General features: G+C 37.4%; 1 protein-coding gene across 7 annotated transcripts in view; it reads left to right on the top strand.

Moving 5' to 3' along the window:
- GK (glycerol kinase) overlaps positions 1 to 12,599 on the top strand; it is a 77,582-nt gene that overhangs the window by 34,167 nt on the left and 30,816 nt on the right. For 5 of the 7 annotated variants that reach the window (XM_077889018.1, XM_077889022.1, XM_077889021.1 and 2 more), the window contains 7 exons: positions 882 to 958; positions 2,909 to 3,046; positions 6,039 to 6,148; positions 7,035 to 7,101; positions 8,177 to 8,194; positions 9,901 to 9,936; positions 10,313 to 10,380. In XM_077889018.1, coding sequence (XP_077745144.1) covers positions 882 to 958; positions 2,909 to 3,046; positions 6,039 to 6,148; positions 7,035 to 7,101; positions 8,177 to 8,194; positions 9,901 to 9,936; positions 10,313 to 10,380 — 514 coding nt within the window. The remainder of the gene's footprint in view (positions 1 to 881; positions 959 to 2,908; positions 3,047 to 6,038; positions 6,149 to 7,034; positions 7,102 to 8,176; positions 8,195 to 9,900; positions 9,937 to 10,312; positions 10,381 to 12,599) is intronic. The other 2 variants (XM_077889019.1, XM_077889023.1) reach the window with 1 other exon arrangement.

Genomic DNA, 12,599 nt, shown 5'->3' with positions numbered 1-12,599 from the left:
GGAGGCATCTGAGCACAGTCCGTGCCAAAAATAATGTTAGTGACTACTAACAGATTAAAAGTGATAGAAATTAAGTACAAAACTTAAATCTGACAAAGAAAAGTCAGCTGACCTATTGGTTACCTTTCACAGTTGCTTTATGTGATACCTTTTCTTTCTCAGGCCTTCTGTCATGAAGCAGAACAGAAATATTTTCTACTAGAGGATCTGAAAGTGGATGATAGTTACTTAGTATAAATAATGATCTCTTAAAACAGATTTTTTTACAATCTAGTGTGAAGCAAGAATGCTGACCTTTAAACAATTCTTTTAACAATTCTGGCTTCTAGCCTACTTTTGCAATGGAAGAGTTTAACGTACATAAGCATTTCATATATAAGAAACTGAATCTTAACTTTTTCCTTCAATAAATAGTACCAGGTTCTCTGCTTTGTCACAAATTGCTCCCAAGTTTTCTAAAATACCTGCTTTATACCCAGTATGGTGATCCTGAGCTATGTATCCTGCCCCGGTGACTAGCCTGCCGAGCATTTAGACTTTGTCTTTACTCATGTATTCTTAGAAAATTCTTATCCAAAACATTTTTTCATTGTTTTTTTTCTATAAAAAGGATACAAAATAAGTACCTTAAGGTTTGTATTACTCTCCTAACTTGGTCTGTAATTTGGCATAAAAGCTTTAAATTCTTCCTCATAAATTTATTCTTTTTTCTAACAATATACCCATTCATTTCTAATTTTCTAATTTCTATCTTTTGAAACCTCTAGCATTTTAATTGCTTACGGAAACTAATCAGTATCCTATCCTTGACAATGATTTCATTAAGATCTGATTTTTTTAAACGAAGTTTTTCATATATGTTATTATATTTTGGTCTATAGTGTGGCTTGATCTAAGAACCCAGTCTACCGTTGAGAATCTTAGTAAGAGAATTCCAGGAAATAATAACTTTGTCAAGGTAAGAGATCTCTTTAAAAGTATACTATAAGAATGCTTGTTTAAAAAAAGGGTTTAGAGATTTCAACTGAAAGACTATTTGGGCCTTACATCCTTTTGCATAATAGTTAATTGATACATTTTACAGACTATTTCTCTGCTGACAATTGAGGACAGCTCAAGTATTTACCTTCCTGTCTTCATGCCTTAAGGTGGATTAGAGCATTCATATTCTGAGGTTGATAGGCTGGAGGGGATTATAAAATAGTGTCCTAGTGGCTTAAACCATACTCCCTCATGTTTTCTTCTATCTGTCAAAGAAAGTTCTGGATGCTTTTTACTTTTTAGGCATCTAGATTCAGGGAGAAAAAGTTAAAAGACACTAGCCCCTCACTGAACTCCTTTTCCACTTTCTTCCTATGAAGAAGGCTGATAAAAAGTGCCTGTATTTCAGTCTATATGTAGAGCTCTCTTCAGTTAAGTGGAGAGAATTTTTGAAATAGGCAAGGTATTTTTCTTAGGAAGATCAAGGCCCACTTCTAACATCCAAAGGAAGTTCTCTTTTTTTGGTTTATCCCCTTTATATTTATTTGTCAGTGGGACTCTTAGGACAGTGGTTCTTGGTTCTGAAACAAATCCCATTAATTGTAGCAATTTAACAAACCATTCCCTGCCTTTGCCCTGGGAATAACTTCAGGCTAGTCCTGAATATACCCTTACCCATTTCCTATTCTGTTCTTCCTTGTCACCCTGCCCAACCCTTACCCCCACCTCCAGCTGCACTTGCTTCAAGGGGTACATGTTTTTCTCTTCAATGCCATTTTAGTCAACTTCTACACTTGCTACCTAAATCATTCAAATGGGATATTATCGACTACCTCACTGTTGGCTTTGTGTGATGACCCTTGGTCCTTCAAATCAAAGAGGAATAATCCCATATATTATTTCCTTTCATTATTTTTGAGTATTGATTTTATTTTTTTTTTCTAGGAAAGCTAGAAAACCATGAGTTAAAAGAGTCTTAAAGAGTGCATTAAACTATTAAATGGTTGGTTTGAATCTTTCTACCAAACATATCCATAGCAGATAAGAAGGAAAAAGGTATCACTTTCTGTACTTAGGTAATAAATCAAGAGACTAAGGATTAGGGGAGGGGAGAAAGAGTTGCATTATTTTGGTGTATATATCTTCTTAGCCACTTTCATCAGCCCTTGTAAATATATTTGGTGTTTAATATACTAACAGAAATAATAGTTGAACCTGATCCATTCTCAAGGAAGATTGATAAGCCCATATGTATCTTATATTTACCATTTATCCTTTATTCAATACATCCTCTCTTTATTTAATGTACTAGCTGAGTTTTTAGGCAACTACTTTCTTATAGATAGTGACTCACTATTGCTTTCATCTGGCATGTCCTTGAGCTCTACTTTATTCTTCACTTATGATATTTGAATATGTATGTGTTTATGTATATATCACTTAGAATATATATTTTTTACACATATAAGTATATTGTTGTTAAGCCTTCTATATTAAAACAAATTTTCTAGTTATGGTCATTAGTTTATGATGCGATATGCTCTCTGATTTTTAATAGTTTAAAATATCACTTTCATGAACTAGAAAATGAAAAAGCAGAGTTTCAGACTGGGTTCTGCATGTAATACTCATCACAAAAGCTAACATCTACGTGTTCACTATCTAGATTACAGGGTGTTGTGTCATTTAATTCTCTTTACCTTGCAACGTGGATGCTCTTTGAACTGCAAACATATCATGTTGATCTTTGTTCATGAACATGCCTTCCTGTGCCACAAGATAGGAAAAATTTTTTATCCATAATACCATGAGATTGACTTTTGGGCCATTGAATATTTTGTGATTTGTGGAGTTTGTTGGTTTGGTGTTTTATTTTTTAAACTGTTCGGAATTTAATTTGCTGGCTGAATTTCATAACTGTTTTTAGTCCAAGACAGGCCTTCCACTTAGCACTTACTTCAGTGCCGTGAAACTTCGTTGGCTCCTTGACAATGTGAGAAAAGTTCAAAAGGCTGTTGAAGAAGATAGAGCTCTTTTTGGGACCATTGATTCATGGCTTATTTGGGTACGTTTAAATAGAATGTATGTATGGAGAAAGTTTTTCAGAAATTTTTTAGACTGGCTTGCCTACTCTCTGTTTTGTACTAAGAGTTCAAGCTTTTTTTAAGGTTTATTCATTTATTTGTTGGCTGGGGGGCGGGGGGGGGCTTGTGTGCATGCGTGAGTGGGGTTGGGGGAGGGACAGAGGGAGAGGGAGGGAGAGAATCTTAAGCCGTCTCCATGCCCAGCCTGGAACTGATGCCAGTTTGATCTCCCAACCCTGAGATCATGACCAGAGCCAAAATTAAGAGTCAGACACTCAACCAACTGAGCCACCCAGGCACCCTGAATTCAGACTTTTTCATTGGCAAAATTATTAAGAAAAGTCACTCAAGAGACAGCAGAACATTTCAGCCTCCATTTAAGAGACATTTTTGCCTACTTCCTCCTTATTTTTCTTGCTTTATTTTCATAAAAATGGAGGGTGATTACCAAAACCACATCTCATATCTATTATCTTTAGAATAAGTAATTTAAGTAATTAGTAATTTAGGTAGTCTTTTTCTCTTGCCTTTCATAAGCTCTTTTCCAGTGGTCATTTCTTAAAAGAAGTAACAATTTAACATCATAGAACATCTATGTGACTTTTATCATTTGCTTTCAGCATTGCACAGCTGTCTCTAATTAAGCCATAATACGAAAAATCATAGTGGGATTTCAATGTATAATCTTTTTGCCTAAGCTGAACACAGAAGAGTAGAAACTCACATTTTAGACGTTTCCCAGAGTTATCTTAAAAGTGCATGTTCTGGGATCCCTGGGTGGCGCAGCGGTTTGGCGCCTGCCTTTGGCCCAGGGCGCGATCCTGGAGACCCGGGATCGAGTCCCACGTCGGGCTCCCGGCACATGGAGCCTGCTTCTCCCTCTGCCTGTGTCTCTGCCTCTCTCTCTCTCACTGTGTGCCTATCATAAAAAAAAAAAGTGCATGTTCTCTCTCACTTTGTCTCTTTTGTTCTCTGTTATTTTTATTACGGCCATTTCCAAATGTACCCAAAAGCAGAGGGGACAGTGTAATGAACTTCTGCAACAGTGGGCCAGCTACAGCAATCAACTATGGCCAGTCTTGTTTCAACTATATTCATATCTTCTTTCTCCCCACAGATAATTGTAAAGTAAATCCCATACATATAATTTCATTTGTAATTACTTCAGTAAGTATGTGATTATCTTTTTCAACATTCAAGAGAGCTTCAGGGGAATATTGTCTCTATTCTCTCTTGCCACATCCCCAGAGCACATCTTCCAGAACCAGTACCAGGAAGTGGCACTTTTTCCACCCCTCCCTGGGCTTGGTGCTCCCTTGGCCCGCAGTTTCCATACCTGTCACAGTTGAAATAGTTCAAATAGTTCCAGACAACAGTTCTGACAATCAGTTGCTTGAAACCAGAGTAAGGTCAGGGTGTGGCACCTGTGAGCTGCAGGAGATGGGGGAGCTCATATGGCTGCAGGGCGGGGACCTATTCCTGGGATGCCCAGATGTCTTTTCTCGCTTTTGTTCCGTTGTTACTTACTGCTCCCACACAAAAGAAAGCAGCAGTGCTTTCAGCTCAGGCCCGAGGGTATTAACACTAGAGAATTTAAAACCCTGCTTTCAGGATACATGCGTGGGTAGGCACAACCCAATGACAATTATGATTCCAAAAAAATAAAAACAGAGAAATGGCAACACAAAGGTCTGTGAGATCCTGAAAAGGCAGGCATATTGATATATTTCACTTTGCCAAATTTAGTAAGAGTGCATTTTCCAAAGATAATGGATAAAAATAAAACAGATTTTTTTTGTTTAACCATCAGTTTACTAGAACTCTTGCTGTCTAATATCATTGCTGGTTGAGCACATGTGGCTATCAAGCACTTGAAATGTAACTAGTCTGAATCAAGATGTGCTATGAGTGTAAAATAAAATATACACTGGACTTAAATAGGTAAAATGTTAGGGCGCCTGACTGGCTCTCAATCAGTAGAACACACAACTCTTGATCTGGGGGTTGTGAGTTCAAGCCCTGTGCTCAGTGTAGATATTACTTAAAAATAAATAAATATGGCAGCCTGGGTGGCTCAGCAGTTTAGCGCCACCTTCAGCCCAGGGCGTGATCCTGGAGATCCGGGATCGAGTCCCATATCGGGCTCCCTGCATGGAGCCTGCTTCTCCCTCTGCCTGTGTCTCTGCCTTTCTCTGTACATCTCTCTGTGTCTCTCATGGGTAAATAAATAAAAATTTTTTAAAAAAATATTTAAAAATAAATACATAATACATACATACATAGGTAAAATGTCTCAGTAATTATTTTTTATGTTAAAAGGATATTTTGGGGGGTGCCTGATTGGCTCAGCCAGTGGATCATATGACTACTGAACTCAGGGTTGTAGGTTCAAGCCCCATGTTGGGTGTAGAGATTACTTTAAAAAAAAAAATAATAATAATAATAACAAATCTTAAATGAATGGATATTTGGGATATATCAGGTTAAATAAAATATATAGTGTTATTAAAATTAATTTCACACCTGCTTCTTTATACTTTTTAAATGTAGCTACTAGAAAATTTAAAATTACATAGGTAGCTAGCATTATATTTCTATTGGACACCACTGGAAACCAGAAAATTAAATAATTGAAACGTACCATTCTCCTGCTTTATGCACTCTGCTGCTTATTATGGTCCTTGGCAACATGTAAATTAAATTGCAGATTAGGGAGTGCCTCAGTCAGTTTGAGCATCTGACTCTTGATTTCGTCTCAGGCTCAAGTCATGATCTCAGGGTCTGGGAATCAAGCCCTGTGTCTGGCTCTGTGCTCAGTGAGGAGTCTGCTTGTGGATTCTCTCTTGCTCTCTCTCTCCTTCTGCCCCTCCCCCAGCTCACATATTCTCTCTCAACTAAATAAATCTTTTTAAAAATAAAAATAAGTAAATAGCAAATTAGTACAAATCTAACATGTCCTTTTATTCTGTCTAGAGTTTGACAGGAGGGGCCAATGGAGGTGTCCATTGTACGGATGTAACAAATGCAAGTAGGACAATGCTTTTCAACATTCATTCTCTGGAATGGGATAAAGAGCTCTGCGAGTGAGTTGTTTTGCCCTAAGAAGCACTTCCCAATATATTACCTATATATAACCTAAGTCTTAGTATTTTCAGATGTTGGTAGAACACCAAACTTTAATTGTTGATATTTCAACTACAGTATGCAAGTCTGTACTGTGTATTCAAAGAAGAGACTATTGTTGCATATATAGCAAACAGGCAAAATTAATTGTCTTGTTTAGGAAGATTAAGTTTCTTTAGAAAAGTACTTTGTTTTCTGTGTGCTTCTTAGTTTTTATTGGTTTCTATAAAGTTAGAATGTTAAATATCCAAACATACAACTATGTTGTCCTGGCTTATTTTTTTAAAAGATTTTATTTATTTATTCATAGAGATGCAGAGAGAGAGAGAGGCAGAGACACAGGCAGAGGGAGAAGCAGGCTCCATGCAGAGAGCCTGCCTGATGTGGGACTCGATCCAGAGTCTCCAGGATCACGCCCTGGGCTGCAGGCGGTGCTAAACCGCTGCGCCACCGGGGCTGCCCTGTCCTGGCTTATTTAATTCTGCACTCCATGGGATCCCTGGGTGGCGCAGCGGTTTGGCGCCTGCCTTTGGCCCAGGGCGCGATCCTGGAGATCCGGGATCGAATCCCACGTCGGGCTCCCGGTGCATGGAGCCTGCTTCTCCCTCTGCCTGTGTCTCTCTCTCTCTCTCTCTGTGACTATCATAAATAAATAAAAATGTAAAAAAAAAAAAAAAAATTCTGCACTCCAATACATCCATTTTTTAATTGCTATTTACATTTTTTGCCTTTAAATCCATATAAATGTTTCTAGATATTTATTTAAAATAGTGATATAAAAAAATAATAATAATAAAATAAAATAAAATAGTGATATATACCCAATCCTATCTTACTGTTTTCCAGATTTTTTGAAATTCCAATGAAAATTCTTCCAAATGTCCGGAGTTCTTCTGAGATCTATGGCCTAATGGTAAAAAAAAAAAAAAAAATTAATTTCATTTTTAAAAAAGCTTTGCTATTCAGAATTCGAAGATAAGTTGTATTATGTTTTCTAGTTTGAGAGTTGTGACTCTTCTGTAAGTGTTGATAGTATGTAAAATAAGAATTTAGTGCTGTTTAAATAGTTTTATAACTTAAAAATTTTAGAATCCTTCTTACCAGTTGATTTTATATTTTATAAACATTAATTGGCTTTTCTTTGAGTATTCTAAAGTATTAATGCAAAAATCTAACTACAGAGGGTAGCATGGGAATGTTTGAGCTTGTTTATTCTTTTAATTGAAATAACTAGTAGATGTGGTGTTGTGTGCTTATAATTTATAGGAAAGACTCTTCACATTTTCATGTTCTTTTTCCTGTTGAATCTCTTTTAATAGCCAAACCATGTTTTTTATATTAAATTCTTGGTCAACTTGAGCAAAACTTTAACAAAGAAACCAAAAAACAAAGAGTCTGTTTCTGATTTGTGATTGCTAATTAAACTGGTTTCTGTGATGGACATTTTACTGTTGCTTTCACTGAAACCGAAAGAAAAAGTACTTTCAGCAAAAAGTGTGCTTAGCATCATTGAGTATCTCTGATTACACATCAGGGATGAAAACCTCCAGGAGGATTTGAACTGGTATTTGAGCACAAAAATCTAGAATTTATGTGAAACTTAAAAATATGTCTAAGGTCAATTGCAAAAAAAAAAATATTGTTTAGACATTTCATGACAAGTATTAGAAACTCTACTTATAGAGTTAACAATAATAGAGTTGAATACTAAGTGCTCTGGATAAAGTTTGAGCAGAGTTCTTAAATATTTCATTTATAATAAAGCCTTCTAATGCATCATGGAAATTTTTAAGGGAAGCACTGCTCATCTACAATAAAAATAATTTGATGACTTCATAGTCTACAGACTGACCTGGGTCAGGGAAAAAAAACCTATCTTTGAGAAATAGTTTTAGAGAATGGTTGAAATATCATTTACTGGCCTAGTTTTTTTCTTGCATTTAAAATATTATGCTTCTGTCCTCCTTTTTCCCCCTTGCTGACTATAGAAAATCTCTCATAGCCTGGTGAGTAGGTTGCCCACCAATTATGCTACCCATTCATTTGGAAAAGATACAGTGCATTTCCATTTAGTTTTAGACAAGCATAAATCCATTTACTAAGCAGATTGATCTAGAATCTCCATGACCCACCAAATTGCTATAAGCTCTAGACAAGCTCTAGGTTTTCTTTAAACTCAGTCATGTCTCTTTTTAAGCTCCCCATAAGACTGAAAGTGGGGTTTCAAAATAAAAGACTAAGCTAGTTTTCTGGACTGAGAAATTCTGATGTCTCCCATTACAAAGTACACCTGTGATGTGCTTTGGGCTTTAGCATAACAGGGAAATTAGATGTAGTTTTTAAACATCCTAAACATCTATCTTAAATGATACTTGACCAACCTTTCAGACTAGTTAGTTGGAAATGCACTGTCACTTTTTCTGCATGCTTCACCAGAGGACGTGCCCAGGAATCCTCCAGAAACCCCTCCCTGTGAAGGCAAAGCGCTTTATGTGCCTGAATGCACATTAGTAGATCCTGCTGGTAGTTTGATAATACCTTCGACAGTGTCAGCAAAGACTTCTTTTCATATTTAAGTATATAAAGATATACAGCCTCCCAGTTTCTATGGATTCACTTTCAGCTCCTTATAAAGGATACCTGTCACTTACTACCCAGGTTCAGGTTTCCCAAGAATATTTAGTCAATAAAAATGGTAGCTCTTGAATTAAGCAGAAAGCATGAAAGAAATGAAATAATATCCACCATCGAGAAGATGTTTTCTGTTTTGTACAGGGTTTCCACATGTATGCTATTACTTTCTTATCATTGTAGCCATGTGAGGTGGCTTCTGTTCTTAGCCTCACTTTTCCAGATGGGGAACCTGAAGCTCCCAGAGGCTGGGAGACTGGCTCACAAATGGCAGACCAAGGGGGGCAGTCAATGGAGAGCTTTTGTTTGGTGCTGTTCCTAGTATACATCACACTACTTCATGGGTCATGTTCCTTCCCCCTAATTCCTTAATGCCAGCACAAATTGCTTTGTATTAAAGGTTTTTTAAGTTAAGATTGGTAAAATACATAACCACTCTCATTTTCCTCCCTAGAATGCTAGCCATACTTTCCAAATAAAAACCACTATTCATGACCTAAATTAACTCTTGCTTATCTAAACTTGAAGAATAATGCCGGCTGCAAACCAAATGCTCTTGGGTTCCTTGCTTCTCTTAAGAGCAGTTTTGGGTAAAGAAAGCTAATTGGTAAAACACAGCCTTCCAAAGTGAGGCTGTTCCATGCTGGTTTGATAGCTGCTCATATGTTCGTTTTAAAGGATGTGTTAGTCTTCTTATTAATGGCAACAATAACAAAGAGTTATCAGACCTAGGCATTCATGTTACCTGGACTCCATTTTGTACATCAAGAAATTGAGGCATAGAGAAGTTTCAGCAGCCTGCTCAGTGGCTTAACACCAACTAACCAAGAGTAGACCCCTCGTCTCCTGACTCAGTCCAGTGTTCGATGTTCATTCTCCCTCCAATGCTATGTCTCTTCTTGTCACTCTAGAAATACGTCTAGTATCTGTCTCTGAACCACATATGTAGTTGAAATACTTGCTTTGTCTTGTCTGCCCACATGCTCTGGCATGTTGCTATTCATGTTCATTCCTGTTGCAGTTGTGTTAGTAGAGATAACAGTTTGTGATTACTCATAATCCTTTTTTAAAATTTTATTAGAAAGCTGGAGCCTTGGAAGGTGTGCCAATATCTGGGGTAAGTTCCATCTCCCGGCTACCTCCTCGACCCTATCCCCTTCCGTGTTATGGGCTTCTTCCTACATCTTAATCAGTCTGCACCTTCCTAAACTATGGGGAAAAGGTAAAAGCAGCAAAATTGGCTGATTTTTGTTAGTAGGTGACACAGTATGGGCCACTGAGAATCTTTTGACTAAGTTCTAACTCTTCCTTTCCATTCCTACTATCTTGTAGGAGATATTAAGAAATGGGAGAATGGCCAAATGGAAGCAATGCAGAAATCAAAACAGTTCACTCCTTGATAAATATAAAAGGAAAAATAAATCCTATGACTGATCTAAAAGGGAAATTAATAATATTGTCTTAGTGTTCTTTATTGTCATTTATGCTTTCAGTGTTTGGGGGACCAGTCTGCTGCATTGGTGGGACAAATGTGCTTCCAGGATGGAGAAGCCAAAAATACGTGAGTTTGAGAAACAGATCCAAAACCTGTGGTGTTTTGTTTATCTGTTTCTCCCTTTGATGTTTTGAATGAGAAAAATCTGTTGAAGTTCATCCAGGCTGAAAATCAATAGCTTAAGAGTTCAATAAGTTTTTGCCATTCAGTTTTCTTTCTCTCCAAATAAAATACATTATGCTGTATATAAACACACTGCTAAGGCTTATAAAGACCTTAATTGGGGATCCCTGAGTGGCTCAGCAGCTGGGCGCCTGCCTTTAGCCCAGGTCATGATCTTGGAGTCCCAGGATCGAGTCCCACATTGGGCTTCCTGCATGGAGCCTGCTTCTCCCTCTGCCTGTGTCTCTGCCTCTCTCTCTCTCTCTGCATCTCTATGAATAAATAAATAAAATCTTTATAAAAAAGACCTTAATTTATAAGATTCAATACTTTTTATATCCAGAAACTAAATTTTGGTGCTTTGTTTTGTTTTTAAAGATTTTATTTATTTATTTGACAAAAAGAGAGTCCACACAGGCAGAGGGAGAAGCAGGATTGTGCTGTCTCTCACTTGCTATCTCTCTTAAATAAATAAAATCTTTAAAAAACATTTTTAATTTAAAAACAATTTTAAAAAGATAAAAATGAACTGTATTTCTCAACATACTGTTCCTGCTTAGACTTTCTCACTATAACTATAAAATTCTATTTTTGTGGGATTTTCAGTGCTGGCATTGTGCTTTCTCCCCATTACCCAGAGTTTCTCCTTCGACAAGAAGTAGAAGGAATGATGGAAGTAGAGATTTGGTGCATTTGTTTCCTAATCTCATCTCCTTACTACTGATACATGGGGAGTCTATAATAAGCCTAAGAGTGATTAAGCCTAAGGTTTCTGAAAACAGATGTTTAGAGTGGTTAAGCTAGTAAGTGAAAGAAGGAGCAGTCTTTGCTCCCGGATCCATCTGATTTGACTTAGCCAAGGCTCTTAACCAGTCTATGTTACTGTACCCTGTGTAGAAAAGATTCCCATAGACCCAGCAGGATACTGTCTACATTTATTCTTTTTTAGAGGATTTCCTACTCCTCTCATCAATATTAACCTCAGTGATGAAGTTCTTCTTTTGTGAATAATGGAATGTCTAACATTTTTTAAATATTTATTATGTTATTATTTTTATTATATTTATTTTTATATATTATATTTATTTTTATATATTATATTTATTTTTTATTGTTTATTTATTTATTTATTTATTCATTCATTCATTCATTCATGAGAGACACAGAGAGAGAGAGGAAGAGACATAGGCAGAGAGAGAAGCAGGCTCCGTGCAGGGAGCCTGATGTGGGACTCGATCCCGGGACTCCAGGATCATGCCTTGGGCCAAAGGCAGACACTTAGCTGCTGAGCCACCCAGGCATCCTGGAATGTCTGACCTTTTTTTAAAGATTTTATTTATTTATTTATTTATTTATTTATGAGAGACACACGGAGAGAGGCAGAGACACAGCAGAAGGAAAAGCAGGCTCCATGCAGGGAGCCTGACATGGGACTCGATCCTGGGTCTCCAGGATCACACCCTGGGTTGAAGGCGGCGCTAAACCGCTGAGCCACCTGGGCTGCCCACATCTGACATTTTTAATGAAATGTTCTTGTGGTCTAGCACGGTCAGCAGTCTTCATGTGAGAGTTTGACATCATTTGTGAGAGATTTTTGGAGGGGGAGGAGAGATACGAAAGGTCATGGTATCCTGAGGTTATGACCAAGAGAGTTTGAATGAGCATGGGTCTGGAAACATACTCTTTGAATTCTGGCTTCCAAGCAGCTATACCAGGAGTCAAGAGAAATGTGTAAGAAATAGGCTATTTCCTCTACACTGTTCCTCCTCTGCTACACGCATTTATGCTAGTAAATCAGATGTGCTATTTGTCAAGTACCTAACACAGTGTAGAGCACATGGGAGGTACCCAATAAAATTGCTGGCTTTTCCTCCTCTTTCTGCTCCCTTCCCACTTAAGCATCATCAGCCAAGTCCTGGAATGATGAATTTAAGTGAGGCAGGGCTTATGGAATACCTCTGCACCCACTGCAGCATGGAGGAGGGAAATAGCAAACTGTAAGATCTTTGGGCTTGTATTTCACTTCCCGAGAGGAGACAAGACAAATACACAGTTAATCATATGAGAAGTCAGAACTTACGTGCCATAGGAAACATTGAAATACTGCTTGGGTTTCAGAGGAG

This window comes from Canis aureus, chromosome X (genome assembly GCF_053574225.1).
Source record: "Canis aureus isolate CA01 chromosome X, VMU_Caureus_v.1.0, whole genome shotgun sequence".
NCBI lineage: Eukaryota > Metazoa > Chordata > Mammalia > Carnivora > Canidae > Canis > Canis aureus.
Note: the sequence above shows the minus strand (reverse complement) of the source record. Positions and strands in the feature narration are given on the sequence as shown.